At 33.6% G+C, this 23,814-nt stretch overlaps 1 protein-coding gene across 4 annotated transcripts in view; it reads left to right on the forward strand.

The window, feature by feature from the left end:
* Positions 1-21,608, forward strand: part of LOC106068079 (WASH complex subunit 2C-like) — a 48,389-nt gene extending 26,781 nt beyond the window's left edge. The window contains exons 20-37 of one of the 4 annotated variants that reach the window (XM_056015851.1): positions 2,570-2,609; positions 5,346-5,440; positions 5,704-5,770; positions 6,626-6,796; positions 7,126-7,239; positions 7,615-7,827; positions 8,969-9,227; positions 9,405-9,523; positions 9,827-10,142; positions 10,420-10,541; positions 10,644-10,770; positions 11,289-11,314; positions 11,691-11,708; positions 14,362-14,496; positions 15,227-15,983; positions 16,099-16,163; positions 16,346-16,511; positions 17,599-21,608. In XM_056015851.1, the coding sequence (XP_055871826.1) occupies positions 2,570-2,609; positions 5,346-5,440; positions 5,704-5,770; positions 6,626-6,796; positions 7,126-7,239; positions 7,615-7,827; positions 8,969-9,227; positions 9,405-9,523; positions 9,827-10,142; positions 10,420-10,541; positions 10,644-10,770; positions 11,289-11,314; positions 11,691-11,708; positions 14,362-14,496; positions 15,227-15,983; positions 16,099-16,163; positions 16,346-16,511; positions 17,599-17,723 (2,935 nt within the window). In that variant the 3' untranslated portion in view covers positions 17,724-21,608. Of the gene's footprint in view, positions 1-2,569; positions 2,610-5,345; positions 5,441-5,703; positions 5,771-6,625; positions 6,797-7,125; positions 7,240-7,614; positions 7,828-8,968; positions 9,228-9,404; positions 9,524-9,826; positions 10,143-10,419; positions 10,542-10,643; positions 10,771-11,288; positions 11,315-11,690; positions 11,709-12,294; positions 12,433-14,361; positions 14,497-15,226; positions 15,984-16,098; positions 16,164-16,345; positions 16,512-17,598 lie in introns of all 4 variants that reach the window. The other 3 variants (XM_056015849.1, XM_056015850.1, XM_056015852.1) reach the window with 3 other exon arrangements.
* Positions 21,609-23,814: the final 2,206 nt, after the last annotated feature.

The following is a 23,814-nucleotide window of genomic DNA, read 5'->3' on the forward strand; positions in this document are numbered from 1 at the left end:
CTGTACTCCGATCTTGGATCTCTGTACTCCGATCTTGGATCTCTGTACTCCGATGTTGGATCTCTTTACTCCGATCTTGGATCTCTGTACCCTGATCTTGGACCTCTTTACTCCGATCTTGGATCTCTGTACTCCGATCTTGGATCTCTGTACCCTGATCTTGGACCTCTTTACTCCGATCTTGGATCTCTGTACTCCGATCTTGGACCTCTTTACTCCGATCTTGGATCTCTTTACTCCGATCTTGGATCTCTGTACCCTGATCTTGGACCTCTTTACTCCGATCTTGGATCTCTGTACCCTGATCTTGGACCTCTTTACTCCGATCTTGGATCTCTGTACCCTGATCTTGGACCTCTTTACTCCGATCTTGGATCTCTGTACCCTGATCTTGGACCTCTTTACTCCGATCTTGGACCTCTTTACTCCGATCTTGGATCTCTGTACTCCGATCTTGGATCTCTGTACTCCGATCTTGGACCTCTTTACTCCGATCTTGGATCTCTGTACTCCGATCTTGGATCTCTGTACTCCGATCTTGGATCTCTGTACTCCGATCTTGGATCTCTGTACTCCGATCTTTGGCCTCTTTACTCCGATCTTGGATCTCTGTACTCCGATCTTGGATCTCTGTACCCTGATCTTGGACCTCTTTACTCCGATCTTGGATCTCTGTACTCCGATCTTGGATCTCTATACTCCGATCTTGGATCTCTTTACTCCGATCTTGGATCTCTGTACTCCGATGTTGGATCTCTGTACCCTGATCTTGGACCTCTTTACTCCGATCTTGGATCTCTGTACTCCGATCTTGGACCTCTTTACTCCGATCTTGGATCTCTTTACTCCGATCTTGGATCTCTGTACCCTGATCTTGGACCTCTTTACTCCGATCTTGGATCTCTGTACCCTGATCTTGGACCTCTTTACTCCGATCTTGGATCTCTGTACTCCGATCTTGGATCTCTGTACCCTGATCTTGGACCTCTTTACTCCGATCTTGGATCTCTGTACCCTGATCTTGGACCTCTTTACTCCGATCTTGGATCTCTGTACCCTGATCTTGGACCTCTTTACTCCGATCTTGGATCTCTGTACCCTGATCTTGGACCTCTTTACTCCGATCTTGGATCTCTGTACTCCGATCTTGGATCTCTGTACTCCGATCTTGGATCTCTGTACTCCGATCTTGGATCTCTGTACTCCGATCTTGGATCTCTGTACTCTGATCTTGGATCTCTGTACTCTGATCTTGGACCTCTTTACTCCAATCTTCACAATTGTTTTTCTCTTTACTCTCAATCTATATCAAATGCGGCTATTACAATTTAGTCGTTTTCAGTGTTTGAAGATTTCTACACTCGTGTCGTATTATGAAATGTTTATGTTTTTCCCCTCTAGGAACTTCCTATTGCCTGCGTTATTTTCATTTGTGTGTGTGTCTCTATGGAGATATTAGTGCTTACCAGTGGCGTGTATATAGAGCCACTGAGAGTTAGGACTATCAAGAATGCTCTCAAGTTTTTTCCAGTGAATTTGACTTACATTTCTGATCAACAAAAAAGAAAGAAGCATCTAGTATTAGTATTGCCAATGGTTGATGTCTCCTTTGAAATCTGAAAAGAAAAAATCATCTAGTATTAGTATTGCCAATGGTTGATGTCTCCTTTGAAATCTGAAAAGAAAGAATCATCTAGTATTAGTATTGCCAATGGTTGATGTCTCCTTTGAAATCTGAAAAGAAAGAAGCATCTAGTATTAGTATTGCCAATGGTTGATGTCTCCTTTGAAATCTGAAAAGAAAGAAGCATCTAGTATTAGTATTGCCAATGGTTGATGTCTCCTTTGAAATCTGAAAAGAAAGAAGCATCTAGTATTAGTATTGCCAATGGTTGATGTCTCCTCTGAAATGTGATTGTTTGAAGAATCATGTGCCCTTGTTAGCACTGAAGACACACTCAAAGTGAGGCACACACAAATAGTTGTACACAAACAGTTTGCTTTTCTCACTAACTTGAGAAGCATTGATTTTGGTAAGCCTATCTGTATTACAGATTTGCACTTGAATCTCATAGAAGGACTCTGGGAGCTTGTCTTGCTTCTTTGTTCTTCCTTCTCCTACTATCCATACAGCATTGCCTCTATGTGGCATATACAGCATTGCCTCTATGTGGGACATACAGCATTGCCTCTATGTGGCATATACTTATACAGCATTGCTTCTATGTGGAAGGATAGTTCAATAGTTTACTGACATTGAGAACATTTCCCATGATTTTATTGACAACATTTATCCTCCATCTGACCTCATACTCATTTATTAAATTTGGACGAAAGCATAGTGCAAGTTTATATAAAAGTGTATTAATGACACAGAACAAAAATTATTTTCTATTGAAAACTTTATTTTTCATTTGCTCTTGTTTATTTATTTTTTTGTAATTAAAAGAATGTAATTCTTTTTTTTTTTTTTTTTTTTTTTTTAAATTTAAGTTAAAATTAATAAATTTGCAGTTTTTTCCCTCATAACTTATGAATGCTTAATGTTGATTTTATCATTTATTTATAGTACTGGACGTGACAAGAAGAACAATGAACCAGTGACAAAGGTAAGTTTTCATCCAGGAATCTGGATTTAATCTTTGAACAGCTGAATTACAGTTACTATTATCTTCTTTCTGATGAAACTGAAACATACTTTGATTTAGCTATGGTTAAAAGGTACTATAGTATAGTAAAATGTTGGCTGTATTAATTAATTTTTTTTCTCATTAAAACTAATTATCTAGTTTTGTATGATGTTTTCACAAAAGTTGCCTTATGGCGATTGTAGCTTTTTAAAATTAACTTCTATTCTATTTTTTTACTGTTCAATATGCTGGTTTATTATTTTAAATGGAAGTAACATAATGTCCACTTTTGACTTGGACTTTAATTAGATTTATTATCTTTTTTGGCTATAAAAGCTGCAAATTAGATTTTCTTTTATTATTACAAAGTTTATATCCACTAACTGTGTCTGTCTGTATGGTAAAAAGTTTGTACACATTATTTCTACCACACCCAATTTCAGATTAAGTTGGGTGTGGGAGAAATATTGTGTACAATCTCAGATGAAGTTGAAATTTTGCACAATTATTTATGGTACCTGAGTGACCTGACTAAACAATAATCAATTTTAAAAAACATAACCAATTAGTTTATTAACTATTGGTTATTGATTTATATTTTTTTTTATATCAAACAAGAGAAAGAAATTGTCCTTGACAGATGAGGTGGTATAAGTTGAATTAATCCACTTGAGGAGGCTTGAACCCTGAGTGAACAAGTTTTTTTTATGCATTTAAAAAGTGATCATGGTAAAATTTACTCAGATACCCCCTTCAAACACCCCTCTCCTTTTCCAACTGATCCAGACAAGTGATAGGATCATTAGGATCAGATTGCGTTGAGAAAGCTTATAGCATGAAACAAAAGCAAATGGTCAAAATATTTCTAATTGCTCAGATTTATTATTATTAGTCTAGATTTATTACAAATTTAATCACATGACTGATCCAAACTAATTGATACAATTACTTCTAATACAAGCTTTGTTTTTTGTTTGTTTTATAAAGTATATCATGGGTTTTTTTTTGTTTTTTTTTCCCATTAAGTTGGATAAGATATAAAAATGTAAGAAAAGATGATTTAACTTTTTGTGGGTTAACATCATAAATAGTTAAAACACAATTTTTATTACTGTTTAAAAAAATTATTGGCTCTAATCATACAATATTTGAAGGATACCAGTGGATTAAAGATGCTATTTCTTTGGTAGTTGATTGTATCTTTTCCTGGACAGTGTAATCATGTCTTTTTCTAGTCAGTTTTAAATCTTTCCTAATTGATCTAGGTTTAAGAAAATAGAGGGCACTGTACTCTTTATGAAAGATTGGGTTCTTGAGGGTTATGTTTGAAGTGTTATATTTATCCCACATGTAACCCATAGTTAAGTATAGGGCTACATTTGTAAATTACTTGTGTAGTTAATTGGGTTAATATGTTAGAAATTGGTGGAAGAAAATGTTTTGTTTTTTTAAATGAAATTATCATATTTATGAAGCCTCTTGCCTGTTAACAATTAGCTAAAGGACAGGTTTAGAAAATTGAGGTATAATAAAGATATTTATATGTTTTATGTTTTTTTATAGATTAATTTATTTTTTTTGGGGGGGGGGGTGAGGTTAAATGCTCACAAGCTTTTAGTTTATAAATGCACCGATATATAAAAACAAAATGTGAATAAATTAGCCTGCATGTGAATAAATTAGCCTACGTGTGAAAAAATTAGCCTGCGTGTGAAAAATTAGCCTGCGTGTATGAAAATGTACTGAACTGAATAATATCTAGTTGTTTTCCTATGCAAAGTTTTCCCGCTCTGGGATGGATGCTGCTCTGCGTGTTTGTGTCTGTGTGTGTGTAATAACCTGCTGTTTATAAGAGTGTCCACTTGAAGATTGGATATAAATGAATGGTTGCACTACACATCCTGTAGGAAGGGTGGGTGGAGGCCGGTGGAGCAGAGTGGTTTGGAAACAGTCAAGGGTTTTTAGCTTTTTTTTTTTTTTAGCTTACAAAATAAGAAAAAGAATCCATACAAGAATCATGTAATGGCTTAGATGTGTGGCTATAATGACTTAGTATTTGGAATAATTTCTGATGTACTTCAGTCAGTGATTCTTATCAGATTTTTATAAACACTATACCATAATGGTAATGGGCTATTTCAGATAGTTTTGTTTTCTTCGCTTATAATTTTTAGGAATGAAAGGGGAAAAACTTGTAATTAAGAAAAAAATTTAAACCTACTAAGCTTTTAGTATTAGTGTGTGTGTGTGTGTGTGACCTCCCTTGGTCCAGAAAGTGTAAGTGTTATCTCCCATGGTCCACATTAAAAACAAAGAGACCTGTTGATTAAGCCACTATTTGCTTTTTACTGGGGGGCTGGCAAAGAGGGGGAGGTACTGATTGAAACAAATACACATTTTCTTCTGATGTGCATAGTTGAAGACAGATGAGAAAATAAGGTGCTTACTATCTGTGACAGTACCATAACAGTTTTAGTGGATGGGGGGTCCCTTTACAATAATTTATTTCTAACTGAATTTTTAGTTTGATTATATTTTGAGTTTGTATAATATATGAAAATTGACAAGAATATCTTAAGTTTATTCAAATTCCTTTTTTTCAAAAGACAAAAGTTCATTTCTTTAATTTTTATTTTATGAACTTCTAATGCTAATTGTATTTGAACTGCTGATGCTAATTGTATTTTTTTACTTGAATATTCTTTATGCTGACAGTCTGACAAGTCAAAGGCTGTTAAAGATAGTTTGTTCAATGAGGCTGATGATAGTGATGAGGATTTCTTCTCAACTCAAGCCAAACCTGCAGAAAAGTAAACCTCTTTTTCATTAAAGCTCATTGTTTGTATTTCGAATGGATTTTATAAAGATAGGATACTATGACTTTTAAACTTATGAACATTCTGAACTATTTAGTCTTAACGCAAAAAAAAACAAAAAAACTTATTATATATGTGTTAAGATTATATGCAAAGCATGTCTACTTGTATATACAAAAAAAGTAAACAGTCTTTAAAAAAACAAAAACTTTTTTATCTAAAATGTACATTTCATTTCTCTGTGTATAATTTGGCAGTAAGAAACCAACAGGAGGTGTGTCATTGTTTGGTGGTGTTGATGTCTTAGGAGTGAAAGATAAACAGGTAGGAACCAGTACAATTTTGTAGAGTAACCTTTTTTTTTTTTTTGGCTAAGTGTAAAATATTTAGCTTGAAACTTTATTATTACATCTCCTGGACCCCTTTTTTTTTCTTTCATTTCTACTTATAATATTAGTAGGTGAATATATTTTAACAAAGTACAACAGTACAAACTCTCTACCTGAGTAATGAGATGTTTTACATGTCTCAACAAAGTACAACAATAAGAATTCCCTACCTTTGTAATGAGATGTCTTACATATCTCAACAAAGTACAACAATAAGAACTCCCTACCTGTCTAATGAGATGTCTTAGAAGCTTTAGATAAAATCTAATGAAAAACTTATTACAAAAAAAAAAACAAATAACATTGAGGATTATTGGGCTATTTAATAGGAGTTCCATAAAGTTAGTCAGCGCAATCTTGAATGGCACTTAGCAATATATGCAAGCTCTCCCCTTTCCTTTGATACCATCAGAGAAATTAGATAAAAGTCTGGGCATTTGCTATAGTCGAAATAATGTCACCTCATCTGCAGCCTCCCCGCTCCACTCAGCTGATGTGTCCAAAGAAAGTGCTGGTATTGATAAAGTTTGGGCTAAGTTTGGCTAGGGTGTAGCACTGCAAGCTGCCTTAGAGTCACCTACTCCTGATTTTTGCTTAGGGTTGACTCCTGAAGCTTAAACCATGTTTGGGTATAGCATTATCGCAGCAGAGTTTTAAATTTATTTATTTATTATCTATATGACATTGAGAAATTTCATGTTTCATGACTTTATCATGAAATTTATCATGAAATATTTTTGTTAAATGGGAAAGAAGATAATCATGCTCATACTTTTATCTCATTTTTCAGGATTCTAAACCAACTGCAGCTGTAGCACCACCGACAGCTGCCACTAAGACGGTAGCTCCAGTGACAGCTTCAGTGACAAAGAAATCAGGTTCATCACTCTTTGATGAAGACGAAGAGGATGATGATTTTCTGTTTTCTTCAAAGCCCAATAAATCATCAGGAGACAAACAGGTTTGTATGATGTGTAGTTCCTGCCTTTGTTTTCCAAGTTTTGACATGAATAAGTCAAATAGAAAATCAAAACTAGAGGATTTAGGCCATGTCAGAAAAACAAAAACTTGACTTAAAATGTGTTACTAAGATTATTTTTATTGGTTATGGTAATCATGTAAATGGTGAGAAATTAACTTGTAGTTTTCTGCACTGACATATTTAGCTTTGCTGTAAATTACTTATGGGGCATAAATCTAAACAATGATGTCACTGAGCCACATTGTAGCATTTTTTTTTCTATGTAATTCAAAGCTATAGATTTTCTGAACTTACACTTCTGTCTTTAGAACTCCAAGAAGGCAAGTCAAAACCTTTTTGAAGACGATGACCTTTTGTTTAAAGCAGGTGAAGAAACTTCACCAACTGTTGACCTGTTCAGCAACAAGGGTCCATTAGCCAAGGTACTGTACCCTTTATGTAAAAACATCTTTCATTATTCATTAGAATGCATCTTGTTACTTTTTTTGTTACTTCGAAACATTATAGCTGACTTTTCCTCTGACCTTATTATAAATAAATTCCATCTGCAATATTGTGATTTAATGTATAAAACAGTAAAATCGGACACCTCATGTTCTGTAATGTTAAGATCTTTGACATCCCAATGCTGTCTTGAATCACAAAAATGGGCAAAAGAAATTAAAAGTCTATTTTTTTTATTTAATAAAATAATAGAACTAAAAGAAATTAACTAATTTTTTTTTAAAGAAATTTAATTAATTAGTTGGTTTACTATATTTTTATGTTGAAACTTGTCTATAAATTTTGGCCAACAGCCAACCCCTAAAGAAAAGGAACCAGAGAAGAAAGCAGCCCCTGCAAAGTCAAACGCCAAATCTACAGTATCTGATTTGTTTGGAGGAGAAAGTGAAGAGGATGATCTCTTCTCATCATCTTCAGTGAAGACATCACAAGCAACTACAGCAGTGAAGCCAACAGTGCAGACAACTAGTGGGCTCACAGAGTCCAGTGATACCATGGAGGTCAAGGTCAGTTAGGAGAAACACTATTTGTTATTCCCTCTTGCTGCATAACTTATATATTACAGGCATTACGCATTTCATGTGTCAATCTAGTCATGCATGTTAATCAATGACTTAAACTATGCTAAATCATTGGTTTTCCTAGCTGATTCAGGCAACCCATTCCATTCTCTAATGGCACTAGGAAGATTCTGAGATTTGGTCACTGTGCATTCTGTGTAAAAAAAAAGATAATTTTTTGTTTAACATTTAGTTAAAGATTAGTTATTGTAATAGGAAGTTTTGTGTGAAAGTTTAAGTTCTATTTGCCTCAACCTTGACATTATCAATCAGATCTGATAGCAAGCTCAAGACTTTTTTTTCTGTCAAGTACTCTTGCATTACTTATAAACTATTTTCAAAACAAATTATAGAAATTTTGTGTTACTCAAAAGTTTTATGGGACCTCAGCTTTCTCAAGGGGGCAAGGTGGCTTAGTGGTTAAGTGCTTGGCTTCCAAATCTGGGATCCTGGGTTTGAATCTTAGTGGAGACCTGGATTTTGAATTTTTTTAGGGCCCTCCTGAGTCCACCCAACTCTAATGGGTATTTGACTTTAGTTGGGTAAAGTAAAGGCGGTTGGTTGTTGTGCTGGCCACATGACACCCTGCACTTTAACCCTTGGCCAGAGATACAGTTGACCTTAACATCATCAACAATTTGACAAAGAAATCTGGTACTAATTTTTTTCTGACAAAGTCTATTAATGATAATGATAGTCTGATATTAGTGGATCTATGTTCACACTCACAATATATATGATTAACCTTATTTTATAGAGTTTGCCTATAATTTACATTAAAATACAATCAAAGAAGCAAACATTTAAAGAAATGAAAGTTAATATATTTAACACAATTGGACTACGCTGAGATATGTATGTTCTTAAAATTTGAGTGAATTTGTATGTAAATAAGTTTTAAAATGTTCATGGTACTATTTGTCATGCATAATAGATGGTAACATGTAATATCTATGTTAATATTTAGTTCTTAATATTACTTAATCTGAATAGTTTAAGCTTCACAGATGCCCACAAATATTAACATTTTATAGTGTGTAATTTATCCTTCATAAACATTAACTAGATACATGTTCTTTTACCCCAGCAGCAAGAAGAAGAGGTAAAGAAACCTAAGAAGCCAGCAGGTGCTGTATCCATGTTTGGTGGCATGGATCCCTCAGCTCTGCTCAAAAAAAGAAAGCCTTCAGATGCAGAGGAAGACAAGGCTCCAGCCAAAGAGGAAGCTAAAGAGGAAAGCAGAGACAAGAGGAAGTCAGAAGAGAAAGTAATTCCAGAGGAAAAGAAGGAGACAGCATCAACTAAAGAACCAGACACCTCTATGAAAGACTCAAAGCCCAAACCACGTATGTACATTAGGATAGGTTTGTCCAGATAACTTTTTAATATCAATTATTGGGAAACAAAATTTTTCATTTTCAATCTTTCTAAACAGTCAAACATGAAGTATTAGTTACGCTAGTCTTAAATTAACAAAGTCATGAAAAGAGTCTGAGAAATGTTCATGTTTGTCTGTCTTATAGCTGTTGATTTATTTGCTGGTGATGATGAAGAAGAAGACTTATTTGCTCCTAAACCACGTGCAGGCAATAAAAAAATTGAAGGTGTGACAACAACAGAGTCCAATGATTCGCCTACCAAGGTAAAATTACAAGTCTTACAGATTTGTTTTATTTTTCAAATAGATTTTGGTGGGTTAGGGTTTGACTTCAAAGGGCCTTACTGGCAAACTAAGTTAATGTCTAGAGGAGCTAAACAAAAATGTGCTTACAGATGTCATAAAGTGCTAAGTTAAATAACATATATAACGTCTGTTGAGTACAGTTATAGAACCTGGTATCAACAACAAAAAATCAACTTTTCTTCAAATATTAAACACATACATAGGTAAGTTGTCTTTAAAATGTGATCATCCACAAACTATGTATGTTATTGTCATTGATAGGAAGAGCCGCCAGTTGCCTCCCCTACAAAGTCTCGTAAGCCAGCAGGTGCGGTGTCAATGTTTGGTGGCGGCATTGATCCTCTGGCCATTTTGAAGAAAAGTAAAAAGCCCAGTGAAGAGGACGCTGCCAAGGAGGATGAACCCAAAGAAAAGGTCATACCACCTGAGGTAGCGCCAAAGACTCGCACCAAATCAGATGCTGACAAACTTACACCTGCAGAAGTTGCAGTCAAGACAAAACCCAGCCCAGAAGTTGCAGCAAAGACAAAGCCTAGTCCTGCGGATAAGGAGGATGAGGATTTAAAGCCTAAACCTCGTATGTTAGCTGATTATTTTATTTTATTAATTATTTTCAAACTTACATTCCAATCCAATATTACAAGTGTTCCATTGCAACCTAAAGATCTGTATCTAGTTCCTTGGAATAACCATCCTCATTTTTTGACTTTGATTTTTGACTTTAATGTCAGTTTTTCAAGAATTTGTAAAAATAAAAACAAATTTTTTTTCTTCTTAAGTCCATTTCTTTTAAAATGTATTTTCTAATAAAAAATCAAATAGATAGCTATAAACCTTTTTGTTTCACTGTTTAGCTGTAGATCTATTTGGAGGAGAAGATGAGGATGAAGATGATTTGTTTGGAGCACCCAAAAAGAAAAGTACACCTCCACCTACTGCACCCAAGTCTGCTCCTATGGAAAGCCCCAAAGAGGAAGTAAGATTTGAATTACAACTTAATTTAAGGTGGTTGTTTTGTTTGTTTTTTAATTTCAAGTTCAATTTATTCTAAATACTATACATTCATTGTAACCCCTAGAGTGAAGCAAAATCCCCAGAACCAGCTAAGTTTAAAAAACCTGCAGGAGCTGTATCTATGTTTGGTGGCCTTGATCCTTTTGCTGGCATGAAGAAAAAATCTATCGATGAGAAGGAAGAAGCTAAAGGTTAGTAGTGAAGGTTATTAGCCAGGATTAGCTATAAAAATTATGACCTTGTTGTAACAAATTGTTTGTTCATATTTTTCCTTTACCTATCCCAAAGTCTGTTGGACCGTTGAGGCACCATGCAGGATTCATTGACTGTCTTTCTCCATTCCTATCTTTTGCCTTAGCTAGAACATCTTTCAATGGCAGGCCCATCTATTCTTCTATGTTGTCCTCCCATCACTTTCTCTGTCTGCCTCTTCTTCTTTTGCCTGGCACTGTTCCCTGAAGGAAGGTCTTTGCGATCCCCAAAGATCTTGTAAGATGGCCATAGATTTTGCATTTTTTTTACGATAGTTAGCAGGTCATCATGGGGTCCAATCGCTGCAGTTCATATTAAGGGAGGAAAAATTAAAAGTTGAAAAAAAAGTATGCATAATTTTCTGTAATTATGCCAGGTATCATTAAATGGGTTAGTTGTCAGAGAACTTATTAACATTTTTGATTTATCATTTTTTATTTGCATTATGTATTTTCAGAACCAAGTCCACCTTCTGAGGAACCAGTAAGTTTTATTGCTATATTTAATAAACTTTTAAGAAATACTAAATGTTCATTGATTTCAGTTTCAGTGGTTTCTGTTGGGAAAGGTCATGTGGCCAAAGAGGAAGTAAAAAAAAAATTTTTTACTTCTAAAAGGGAAATAACTTAACTAAATAAGAGATTGAAAACCATTGCTGCACTTCCTTAATTTCTATGATTGTTCTGTGTGATGTTTTGATATGCATGGACATTATTTTCATTAACTGTAATAATAATCTTTCTATGACTCTGCATATTGAATAGTTCACCTTTCTGTTGATTGTTTAGATATCTAACTCTGAATGTCCATGTCTGAAATGGGAAAATATTCTTTAGCACATTGTTATATATTTTCACAGAAACAGAAAAGAACTTTTGTATGTTTTTTTTCTTTATGTTTTATTACCTAAACATTCCTTCCCAACTTACAATGTTTTCTTATGCAATCCTTGAGTGTGATAGCAGTTCTTTTAAAAGTGCTTTTTACATAAAATGTAATTCCTTTTCTAAAATATTTTTATAAAATTTATCAGTTCATTTATTGTTTAAGTTTTTTACAAAATTGAATTCGTAAATACTTAGGGAAAAAATTATTACTTAATTTTATTTTTTTTTCGCTTTATTTTCCAAGAGTTTTTACCTTTTATTTTATGTATTTACTTTTGCACCACTTCTTTTTTGTTTTTAATGTTTTCAGTTAAGGAAGCAAAACTTAAAACTTTTCTACTTTGTCCTAGTTTATTTTTATTTTTAAAAGATCAAAGATATCCCTGCTTAGAACAAAAAAAACACATCTATGCTCTGTTAACTTTTTCAGGAAACAGGTTTTTTTTATAATTTTCTTTGTTAGGGATGGAGGGAGGGAACTCAATAACTACGTTTGGATACTAAATAATTTCTAAGAAACTAACCTTTTGTTATTTTCCTTGTGCATCATGTTGTATGTTGTGTGCTTGCTTGCAGCCAGTCTTCATTGATCCTTTGTCCGTGCTCCTTGTCTCCCCTGTTGCCGCCCAAACCAAACCCGCCCCACCTCCAGCCACTGCGGCTCACAAACCAAAGCCAGCTACTCTTGTCAAAAGTGCTCAGTCCACACAGTTTGTAAGTATCATGCACATGAAGGCCTTCATCACAAAACTTGTTTTATTTAACCAGACATTTATTAGAGCTATCAAGTCATTCATTGTTAGGTGGTAGCCAAAGTTGAGATTTTTGACTAGCTGTTTTCAGTACAATGTTTGTCTCGAATTTGATGCAGCAATGTTTTGTGATGATGTCCTTAAAGTCCTGTTTTTATTAACATTGTGTATTTTGTTTTTCATTCTTAATTAACCATTTTCATATTTGTTTTCATTATGCAAAGATGTAACCTTTTTCTGTTTGAAAATTTACAAAGATATATTTAGTTTGTTTAATATTTCTTGTGACTAATAATCTTGTATATATTTCAACTTTAAAAAAAAAACAAAGTATTTGGAATATAAAAAAAAAATAAATAATAATAATAATTTACTGTCAGAGCAATTTCACATCAGGAAAACTTTTTTTTTCTACCTTTAGTTTGATTCTAAAAAAACAGATGTAACTCTAAAATAGTTAAGTCTCTGAAGAACTTTACTGAGTTCAACTTGTGCTGATAGAAACCTGGTCATTGTGCTAGATATAAAACATCAACGTTTGAAGTCTTTTGGATTGACATGGATTTATTGACTTGTGTATATTATTTCACTCTTAATTAATAATTACTTTATATGAATTGGAGACATGGTCATTGAGTGGTAAAGTGCTTGGCTTCTGAACCAGGGGTCCTGGGTTTGAATCATGGTGAAGACTGAGATTTTAAATTTTGGGATCTTTAGGGTGCCTATGAGTCCACCCAGCTCTGATGATCTTTACATCATCTTCCTCATAGATTGAAAGGTCTGAAAGGGAGTTTTTACTTTTAAATGAATTGTTTACAACTTTTATCTAAACTGTTTGTGCTTTTTTTTTGCATGAGGTTAAAATCATAACAGCTTCAGTTCTAAAATGTCTGTAGTTTTTTTTTACAGATGTTTATATATTGTATACATATTGATACATACACTTATTAACAATAGTTAAGACATTCAGCCCAACTTATGACATGAGTATATATGGAATGCCTAGAGTACTTCAATATGAACAAAACCTTAAATTGTACTGTAGAACTACAGGAGTATGGGAAAACTATAAAAACTTTTACTTTGATAAATGAGTGACATTAGTTTGGCCTTTGACCACACACCTTGAATAACCATTGATTTTAGTAACAGGTGAAACCCACTTCCTTTTTGAACTATCTCTTTGAGAAATCAATTCTATTCTTCTAGTCTAAGGATTGTTTTGGGTTATTTTTGTTAGCTAAATCAAAAGGAAGCAATTTCAGATGAAGAAAGCCGCACGAATAGTACTTAGAAAAACAAGACAAGATTCTGTTACTACGCTCTTGAGCACGCTCCATTGGCTTCCCATGAAAGGGAGAATCGATTACAAGGTTGCCACACTTTGTCATCAGTGTATATATAACAATGAGATGCCCTTGTACCTTAGAGAACTGATTACTCCATATGTCCCCCTGCGCTCAATGGACTCAACGCTTTTAGTGGTGCCACGTTTCTCCCTCAAAAGCTGCAGGCTTTTTCAGTGCACTGACCAAAGGTTTGGAACTCACTCCCCATTGATCTCAGACATATACTCTCAGTGCTATACCACTTTTAAGAAGAACATTAAGACCTACTTGTTTAAAACTTTTTTAGATAAGTTTTTTATTTCTATTGTCATGTTTGTGTTTGTAATGTTATTACAGCACCTTGAGCCTACATTTTGTTTGTTAACAGCTCTTTATAAATAAAATAACAATTTTATTTGTAAATCATTACTTGCATCAATTATCACTGAATTTAATCCCACACTTTTTTTTAAATTAATAAACTAAATATTTAAAAAGAAAGTCATTTAAAAAAAAATAATTTCTGTGCATATAGAAATATTGTTTTTTTGTGCGTATAGAAATCTCCAACAATCAACCCCGCAGTATTGTTGCCTGGTGCATCTCATCCAAGCTTAGGAAAGGCACTGGAACGTTCAGAATCTGTAGACTTTGATCAACCAGCAGAAGCTGAAGTTTTGGCCAGTGCAAGCAAGGTTGGTTTTTAGAGCTTAAAATTCCTAGGAGTAGAAAAACAGTGAGATGTGTTATAACTAATTCATAAGCTTCTATTTTGAAAAAGTAATTTTTATTTGTATGCTTTGTTACTTGGTATTACAATTATTACTACTATTAATAATAATGTTAATGAATGGAGCCCAAGAGCAGTTTTTAACACTTGTGGTAAAAACATGTACACCTTACATTGGATTGTTTGTAGTTTAATATATCATGATATTCATGCTGACACCTATATTGTTCTGAGTTTCTTTTGAAAATAATATTTTTTTTTTCCTGAGATTTATTGTTAAATCAAAAGAAATAGCATTGTACACAAATTCATTGGCTCTGAGCTGGAGCTCATGTATAATGTGAGCAAGTAGGGCGTAATCATAGGAACAGAGTTACGACCATTTTCTTTGTTTTACTATGAGACAGTAAGTGCCGAAAATTTAGTTCATAGCCTTCTGAGAGGAACCTGAGGTAGATGCCTTCATGCAGTGGCTACCTCATTTGATCCAACATTACACCAAAGGAGATAGGGAACAGAGTTGGGGCAGGTACACAGCACTGCTTTATGCCTTCCCTATGAGGAAGCGATCAGATAGGTCACCATTGTGTCTAATTTGGCCTTTTTGTAGCTAAAAGCTTAGAAAATTAAAATGTAACATTAAGTTTGTTTGTTTTGATGATATATCAAATTTTAAATTTTGAAATTTTGTGTAGGATAGACCAAAATTGAATCGGCGAAGGCCTCAAAGCCGCAAGGCACGTATGATAGCTGCAGGAAGTAGTGGCATCAGCTTTGAGGATACCACACCCACCACACCGACTACACCTACTATTCCTGAAGTTCCATCCTTGTCTGACCAGCTAGTCTCAGAGTCTCCCAAAAAAGCTGGCTCTCCTGCTGAGAATCATGTAGCCTCTAAAGAGGGCAGCCCTAAGTCAGCATCCAGAGACTTGTTTGGCAATGATGACTTGATAGAAGGACCATCACTGCCTTCCCTAAAAGGTGCTGTTAAAGAATCCAGTCAACAAGATGATATTTTCAGTAAAGATTCTTTCAGCGCTAAAAATGCTAAAGACAAAACTACAGCAGATGACCTATTTTCCACATCCACCACAGACAAATTCAAAGCAGGAGACAGTTTGCAGAAATCGGTGACAGCAAAGGCAGGTAACACCAGTTCTAAAAAAATTGCAGACGATGATGACCTCTTTAAAGCTCCAGTGAAATCTAAATCAATTAATGTGTCAAAGGTTCTGGATGATGATGATGATTTGTTTTCCTCTTCCTCTATAAAGAAAAAAGAGCAAACAAAACCTGATCCACTTCTGGGGGATGCTGTAGCATCTTCGAAGTTGGAAAGCAAATCAGGGATTTCCAATGACATAGTGGATAAGTCAAGCTCTAAAAAGACCAAACCAGTGGAAGTTGAAGAAGATATATTTGCAGATTCAAGCCTTGGAAAGAAAAAAGGTCTGTCACAGTGGTATATTTTTAATTTTACATAGTTTTAGTTTAATTTGTTAGTTTAATTTGTTTTTATATATTTTTTTTTCAGTAACATTTTCATAATTTTTTCTTTTTAAAGATTCTAAACCCAAGAAAGCAACATATGATGATGACGATGATTTGTTTGCTAGTAAAGCTCTTGAAGTAACTCATTTAAAATTCTTTCATTATATAATGAATATATAACTGATTATTTATTTTCTACATATTAAAATCCAGTATTCACTTATAGCTAAATCATTAATAGTAGACAAGTTATTTTTTACATACATTAAAGAGATTGTAATAGTTCTATAATATTTAATAAATATTTAACTTAATGACAGGATACAAAGAAAGCCAAACCCAAGAAAGCAATGACCAGTGACACCAAGCTATTAAATGATACAACAGACATTTTCAGTGATATCCCAGTAGTCACATCAAAAGAAACCAAGAAAAAAGTGACAAAGAAAGCTACAGAAAAGAAAACTATTTTTAAAGATGATGTTGGTTAGTACTTGAGTTTACATTTCTGGTTACAATTTTTCACTTAGATCTGTCTGGTTATCTACCCTACCAGATTAGTTTGTCTGGTTCTTACTCAACTGTAATACTCGATTCTGTTTGTAAGATTTTGCTAATGAAAGCTGTTTACTTTTGAACCAAATGTAACTTAATGCTTCTTTACAAGTCATTGTTACCATTCAGGTCTAACTTTCCCCACCATAACTAGTTAGAGTTCAATAGTTAATAAAATATTCTATTCTATAAACAAACTAATGCTTTACAACTGCTTCCCTTGAATAACATCTATATAAGGAATTTTTATATATGCTGTGAACAAGCATCTGGTCTACCAGCACAATTATTCATATTTTCTTTTATAGTTTAGAACAGATGTTAATAGAACTACCCCCAAGTCATACAACTATTGTCCGTAGTTAACTACCAAAGAATTTGATTTCTTTTTTATTCTTTCTCATATATAAGCTGGTAGTAAATTTTATTTTTTTTTAATCTCTAACTCATTAAATAACTTTTATATTATTATTATTCTATTCACCATCATCATAATCTGGTCCCTTGACTTTTGTCGCACAGGTGCTGTGACAGCGTAACCTAATCCCTCCATTTTTCTCAGTCTGCAGCTTTTCTTAGTAGGATATCAAGAGAGCGTCCAGTCCATTCTTTTAATTGTCCAGCCAGCTTTCTTCATGCTCCCTCCACTCTATTACAGTTTTAGAAATAACTTTTAGTATAGCTGTGGGAAGCGTGGTCGAGAGGCTGAGTACGCTTGAACTTGGCTTGGTTGGGCTACCTATGAAAGTGGCTCGAGGTTTGACACCCGACTCAGGCAGAGTTGTGTTAACTGAGCACCTAAAGGCAGCACGGAAAACCTTCTTCCTGATACCTTCTCCTCCCACTGGTCCACAAATGAGATTAGACTATAGTGCTCTGAGCATGATATAAGCATGAAAGTAGTGCTATATAAAAGCTATAATTTATTTATTTATAGCTAAGTTTATTTTCTGACGTATCATTCCCATTTTCTTTTACATGACATTTTTGCAGACAACTTTCCCCATTTTGTTTTTAGATGATATTTTTGCTGACACTCCTGTTGTAACACCTAAAGGTAAAAAGGAGGTCAAGAAGAAAGCAACAGGAGGGAAAAACGCCAATGTGGATGCAGATAACATTTTTGATGACCCAATGAGTTGAAAGGTCACTTTCTCTCTTAGTCCAGAATATTTGTATTTGTTTAAAGCAAGCTAAGTTTAATTGGCTGTTAATGTATTTTTAGTAAATATTTGATCATATCAAATTTTATTTAGGCTTGAATTTTCTTGTTTTAATTTTATCTGAAAAATAAGAAATAAAAAATATTTTTGGTTGACTGTAAAAAAAAATGTTCATTACATAAAAAATACACAACCAACTTTGTGATATATATGTGAGATCATTTTGTGTCCATGCTACTTATTGTTGAAAGCATTCAATGTGTACATATTTTGACCTAAAGTGAGTTTATGTTGACAGATTGTTTGTACATAAGAGTCTATGTTTTATGTTCTTTAGAAAATAATAAAAATAGATAACTCAGAGTTGGTAGCCACTTTAGTGAAATAAGACAGATAACTTATTACATTGTTCAAATCTAGCATAATGTAAATTACTGATGTTGTACTTAGCATAAACTGTTGCTATTTTTTATTGCTTTATTCATGAACAGGAAAAAAGCAACAATATTTGTTTGTGTTAATATTAGAAATTAGATTTTCTATAACAGGACAAAACTGCAGCACTGATCAAATCTTTGAACACTGATCTGTTAAGAGCCTTAACCTTTTCTTCATTTCCTCAGAACTGAAATTCACTAACTTCAGGTCTTCATTTTCTATCTTTCCTTCAAATTTCCATAATCTACGTTCTTCAAGTCTGCTTGTTTATTACAGAAGTTTGTCTGATTCAAATCTGCTTAAAAGGATTAGGCAAAACATTTTGTTGTCAATAGATGCTATATTATTAGGAATGATATATTGAGGAATATTGGCATGATTTATTTGCAGCTGTATTAGAAGCAAAGAACCAAGCATTCAGATTTGTTTAGAAATGATTTAAAGCCTTTTCTTTATCACAATATCTTTCAGGTAATTTAGCTATTTATTGTTAAGAACTATCATCTTATAGTGTTTTATATTCTCTATGCTCTGCTTATTTGTATACATTTTTTTGTCCTTGTAATCTTTCAGTAAAACATAACTTTTGTTTGTGACTCCTAAGCCTCCTTAAGCTAGAACAAAGATTGTGTCTGTATTAAGCTATTTTCATTTCACATGACCTGGTCAATTGACTTAGCATGTCACATGACTTGGTCACTTGACTTAGCGTGCCTTACAACCCGTGTTGGTGAAATAAGTACTTATGTATTCAACATATTGTCCTGATCTATAATGAACTGTATATTTGTTCCATTTAACTTTAAAGTGGTACTATTGTTCAAATGCATGCAATGTGTTTTCTGGTTTATATTTCACCATAACATGCCAGTTAGATAGCATGATTTATTATTCCTTTTTCAAAATTGTATGTTCCCAATATGTTTTTTGTTATTGTGATGTAGATCAGACATTTTGTATAGTTTGCTACAAAAGTGATCCCTTAATCATTGTTATATTGAGTTTAGTCCAATACAGCTATCTACATTATGTTACAAATGTGAAATTATTTTTTGAGTAAATTGCATTCTTGTAAATTAACTTTTCAAGACAACAAAATGGTTGTTACGATTATGAATTATCGTGATTACATTTAAGGTCCTTCAGTATTAATTAGTTTTTTAATGTGTAGTGCTAAGATGAAAAATGTTTGATTCATAGATTTATTGAATAGCTTTTAGCAATCTTGTTTCTGTGTTTAGAGAAATGACAATGATTTCAAGTGTGATTCTGAATGTACAGTGATGACAATACTTTTTTTTTGGTATTGTTGCATTGCTGACATGTTTAAGTGTGTTTGATCTATTACCATAGTTGATTCAGTTCATTCCTGTGGAATGAATTTTGTTGAAATTGTCCATTGATCAGCTTGCAAGGGCATTTAGTCACTGAATCCCCTGCATTTAATGAGTTGAAATGTTTTATTCTGTAAACATTAACAGACAAAAAAAAACAAATTTATGAAACTGATCTGTCAAATTTGTTTATTTTCATAAAACAGATCTAGAGTTGATTTTCAAGTCAAATAAACACTTCACTACCTAATCTTATTAGAAGCATTAAGGTTGATCCATTATTGGAGTGTGTAGTGTTGAGGTAAAAGTATAATTGGTCAATGACATATAACTGTATAGCCTCCACTCTCTGAAGACGATATTAAACAATCCAGGCTTGGTGGACACCAATACTTGGCTCCTTTTTTTTTTTTTTAACCCTGATTCATTTTTATTCAGCTTCTAAAATAAATAGTTGTGTATTTTTAAAGACTAATTCTAAACTTGTCATACAAGTAAGCTGGGTTCTTTTTTCCTTGCGAATGTTTAACTGTTAAAAAATGTTATTTGCTCAGTTGGATATTTGAAACATGTTTTTTTTTTCTCCATTCATTTGTTTCTCCTGTTGAACTAAGGTAGAAAAATGTGTACATACAAATATACTTCAAAAGGAAGGTCTAAAATGAAAAAAAAAAATCAGCAAACATTCTGAGAAACAAATGCATGCAATATGGAAGATAAAATATTTACTTAGACTTAACAGAAGAAAAAAAATGTGAAGGTGCTTAAGCCATTACAAGTTGAGAACAAAAAGATGGGTATAAGTATCATTCCTATTAGAAAAGATTCTAATAAGGATTATTCAGATTGTCATACATTTGTTTGTTGTTTTTTTTTAGTTTTTTACGATTTAATATATAATTTTAATCGATTAAATTTCTTTGCTTTTCAAACTGTAACTGTTTAAGAAGACTACTATGATAATGATATCCCAGATTTAAAACTATAAATATGTATTTCTTTCACACTTTCTCAATCTAGAGCAGATTTTATTTATTGAAAGATCAGTATGAAATTTAAAAAAAAATCAATATTGTATTGAGGGGAATTCTTTAGAAGTGAAAGACAGGATTATAATCAAAGTTAAAAATAAGCAAGTAAATTATCAGTAGAATAAAATCAAATTATCATTTGATGAATCTCATGCTATTACCAAAATAAACATTTCTTTACACTTTAACTTTAAGGTTTGCTCTAAATCTTGCTAATTCTCTCAATATTAATACTGAACCAATTAGTACATTCATTGTCTCTCAAGTCAGGAGCCATATAAATGAATCTTGATAAAATATATTTGTGTATTGTCTCTTATGACTAAAGGAGCCATATAAATATGAATGAATCCTGAAACTAATCGCAAGTACTATGCCTAACCCAAAAACTTGGTGAATAAAAAAATGAATCTAGATCCCAACACAGATATTGAATACAACTAAACACTTCTAAAGAATTCCTGGGTTTCCTTGTGTTTGTTATCAATCATGAAATGCTCAATTAATATATTTCATTTGATTCGTGCATGCCATGGAGATTTTAGGGTTTGTTATACTTTACAAAGAGTTGTCAATTATTAGCCTATTGTTGTAAGCAAAGTAGATTTAGTGTAAAAAGTTTTTATTATTGGGAGTCTTATATGAATAGTTTTTTTTCAAATTCCTGCCATAGTAGCTTCTTGTATTAAATTTTGCCTTAGTTATTAGGCATTTGTAGATCTTGTGTAGATTTATGGCCTTTGACTAGATGGTCTCAGAGAGATTAAACCTTCTTATTTAGTGAGGAAAAAAATGTATGAATGGATTTGAACTCATTACCTTTGAGTGGAACTAAAAACCTTTCTTTAATATTTTTTTTTATGTATTCATTTGTCTTAGTCAAGGCAGTTTTAACATTAAGAAAAGTATATTTATCATGTGTTCACTTTAGAAAGTCACTAGAAAATGTTGAATGACTTGCAGTGAATTACTTGTTGCATTGTGTCTGTACTATTGAGAAACAGTGAAGATTTGTTTTGACTTCATGTGATAATGATGATGAAATAAAATTAAAAAAATATTCCCATTGACTTGTTTGTTCTTTTTAAACATAATTCAATCCAAAACATTCAAATATTCATCTAAAAAATTTATCCTCGGGACAGCTGTACTTTTAATTGAATCTGGTAAAATCTGTCTCAAGTCTAGGAATTTTTAAAGTTATTGATTGGTTTATTAAAACATTAAAAAGAAAGCTTTTGCTATACCGGAACCCCCCCCCCCCCTAAATAGTTCATGATGTAAAGGTGTTTGGAAAAAGTTTTCATGCTTTGACATTCGCAGTGCTTTCAGCAAAGTTTGTATTACATAAACTTAAGGATCTATACTTGAAAACAGTTTTATTTTGAACTAGCCGGATATTGCCTGCGGGCCTTAGTTTGGGTGTTACTAATCTAATGGATTGGATTTAGATATATGTCAAACTTGGCTAATGTTCCTTTCAAGTTTTTTTTTTTTCTTTCGCCACGAAAATAACAGAAGATTGTTAAAATTGCGTTAAGCCGATACATTCATATCAAATATAAAAATACTTTGAAAACGGTTTACCCGATATGTTAAAAAGTTTCGTTCTTTAATAGAGATACATTTAGTTTGTTTGTTGTTTTCTTTTTATTTTTGGGAGGGACATTAAACATACACTACGGTCTCCGCCATGATCTAAGGAATAGTTTTAGTTTATCAAGATTGGTCAAACGGATTTGATTTCTATGCGGGACACATATGCGAGGTGGCTGAGCGGTAAAGCGCTTGGCTTCCGAACCGAGGGTCCCTGGTTTTTTTAATCCCTGGGATTTTTAATTTCGGATTCTTTGGGCGCCTCTGAGTCCACCCAGCTCTAATGGGTACCTGACATTAGTCGGGGAAAAGTATACTTTATAAAGGCGGTTGGTCGTTGTGCTGGCTACATGACACCCTCGTTAACCGTAGGCCACAGAAACAGATGACCTTTACTTCCTCTTTTGCAACTCAACATCTTAGGCCTACAAAACAAGACAACAGAACTCCAACACATACTCAAGAAGCATGATATACACATAGCGCTATTGCAAGAAACACTACTGCCCAAGAAAAAATAAACATCACAGGCTACACACAGTACAGATGCCTTTGCACCAAATGCCAGGGAATTATGACCCTCATAAGAAACGACACACAAGCCACAGTAAAACAAATACAGAACAATACAGGCATCGACACGCAGGAAATACTTCTTTGGAGAGGAGGAACAAAGTACACCATCAAAAACTACTATTGCCCACCATCATCAACAGCAGAAATAGACATACAACTACCACACTACACAAGGACAATAATAGCTGGCGACTTCAATGCACACACACCTTCCCTAGGCTACCCACACTACAACAAGCGTGGCAAAGAAATAGAGGATGTAACAAATGCCTCTAACCTACACCTTCTGCAAAACAAAACTACACCTCCAACTTTCCTCCACAGAGCACACAACACAACTAGCAGACCTGACCTAACTTTTATCTCTACAGACATTACCGACTCTTCTAAAATAACAGTACTTGAAGACATAGGTAGTGACCACAGGCCTATACTCCTCAATATTGGAACGCCAGGTAGATACCAATCCAACAAAACAACTAGATGGAACTATAAAAAAAAGCTAACTGGGCAGCTTTTTCACAAGAAACAGACACAAGACTATCAAGTATAATTGAGACAGACGTCGATTCAACCTACACAACTATAGTCTCCATTATCTTATAAGCAGCAAAAAAATACATCCCTCGAGGCCAAGTTAAGAAATACAAACCTTTTTGGACACCTGAATTAGATAAATTAGTAAAAGAAAGAAACATGGCCAGGAAGACTATAGAAAAAAATCCTACTAGAGAGAACAAGACAACGTACAACAAATTGACAGGGCTTATAAGATACAAAATTAAAACAGAAAAAACAAAAAGTGGACCACAACATGCGAACAACTAGATCTAAACAAGGATGGTCGAAAGGCCTGGACCCTTCTGCACCGGCTAGCAGGAAAGAAACAAATAACAAACCCCCAACCTATAAAAGGCACTGACGACATAATAACAGAAAACCTTAAAAAGGCTGAAACCTTCAATAAATATTTTGCCAGCATTAACCAGTCAAAGCCAAGAAAACAACTGGACCAGGCCTTCAGTAATATCTTAAAGAAAGAAGAAAAAGCTCCAACAGTCAACTGTCGGATCTTTGACACTCCCTTCACTCTACA

Source organism: Biomphalaria glabrata, chromosome 17 (assembly GCF_947242115.1).
Source record: "Biomphalaria glabrata chromosome 17, xgBioGlab47.1, whole genome shotgun sequence".
Lineage (NCBI taxonomy): Eukaryota > Metazoa > Mollusca > Gastropoda > Planorbidae > Biomphalaria > Biomphalaria glabrata.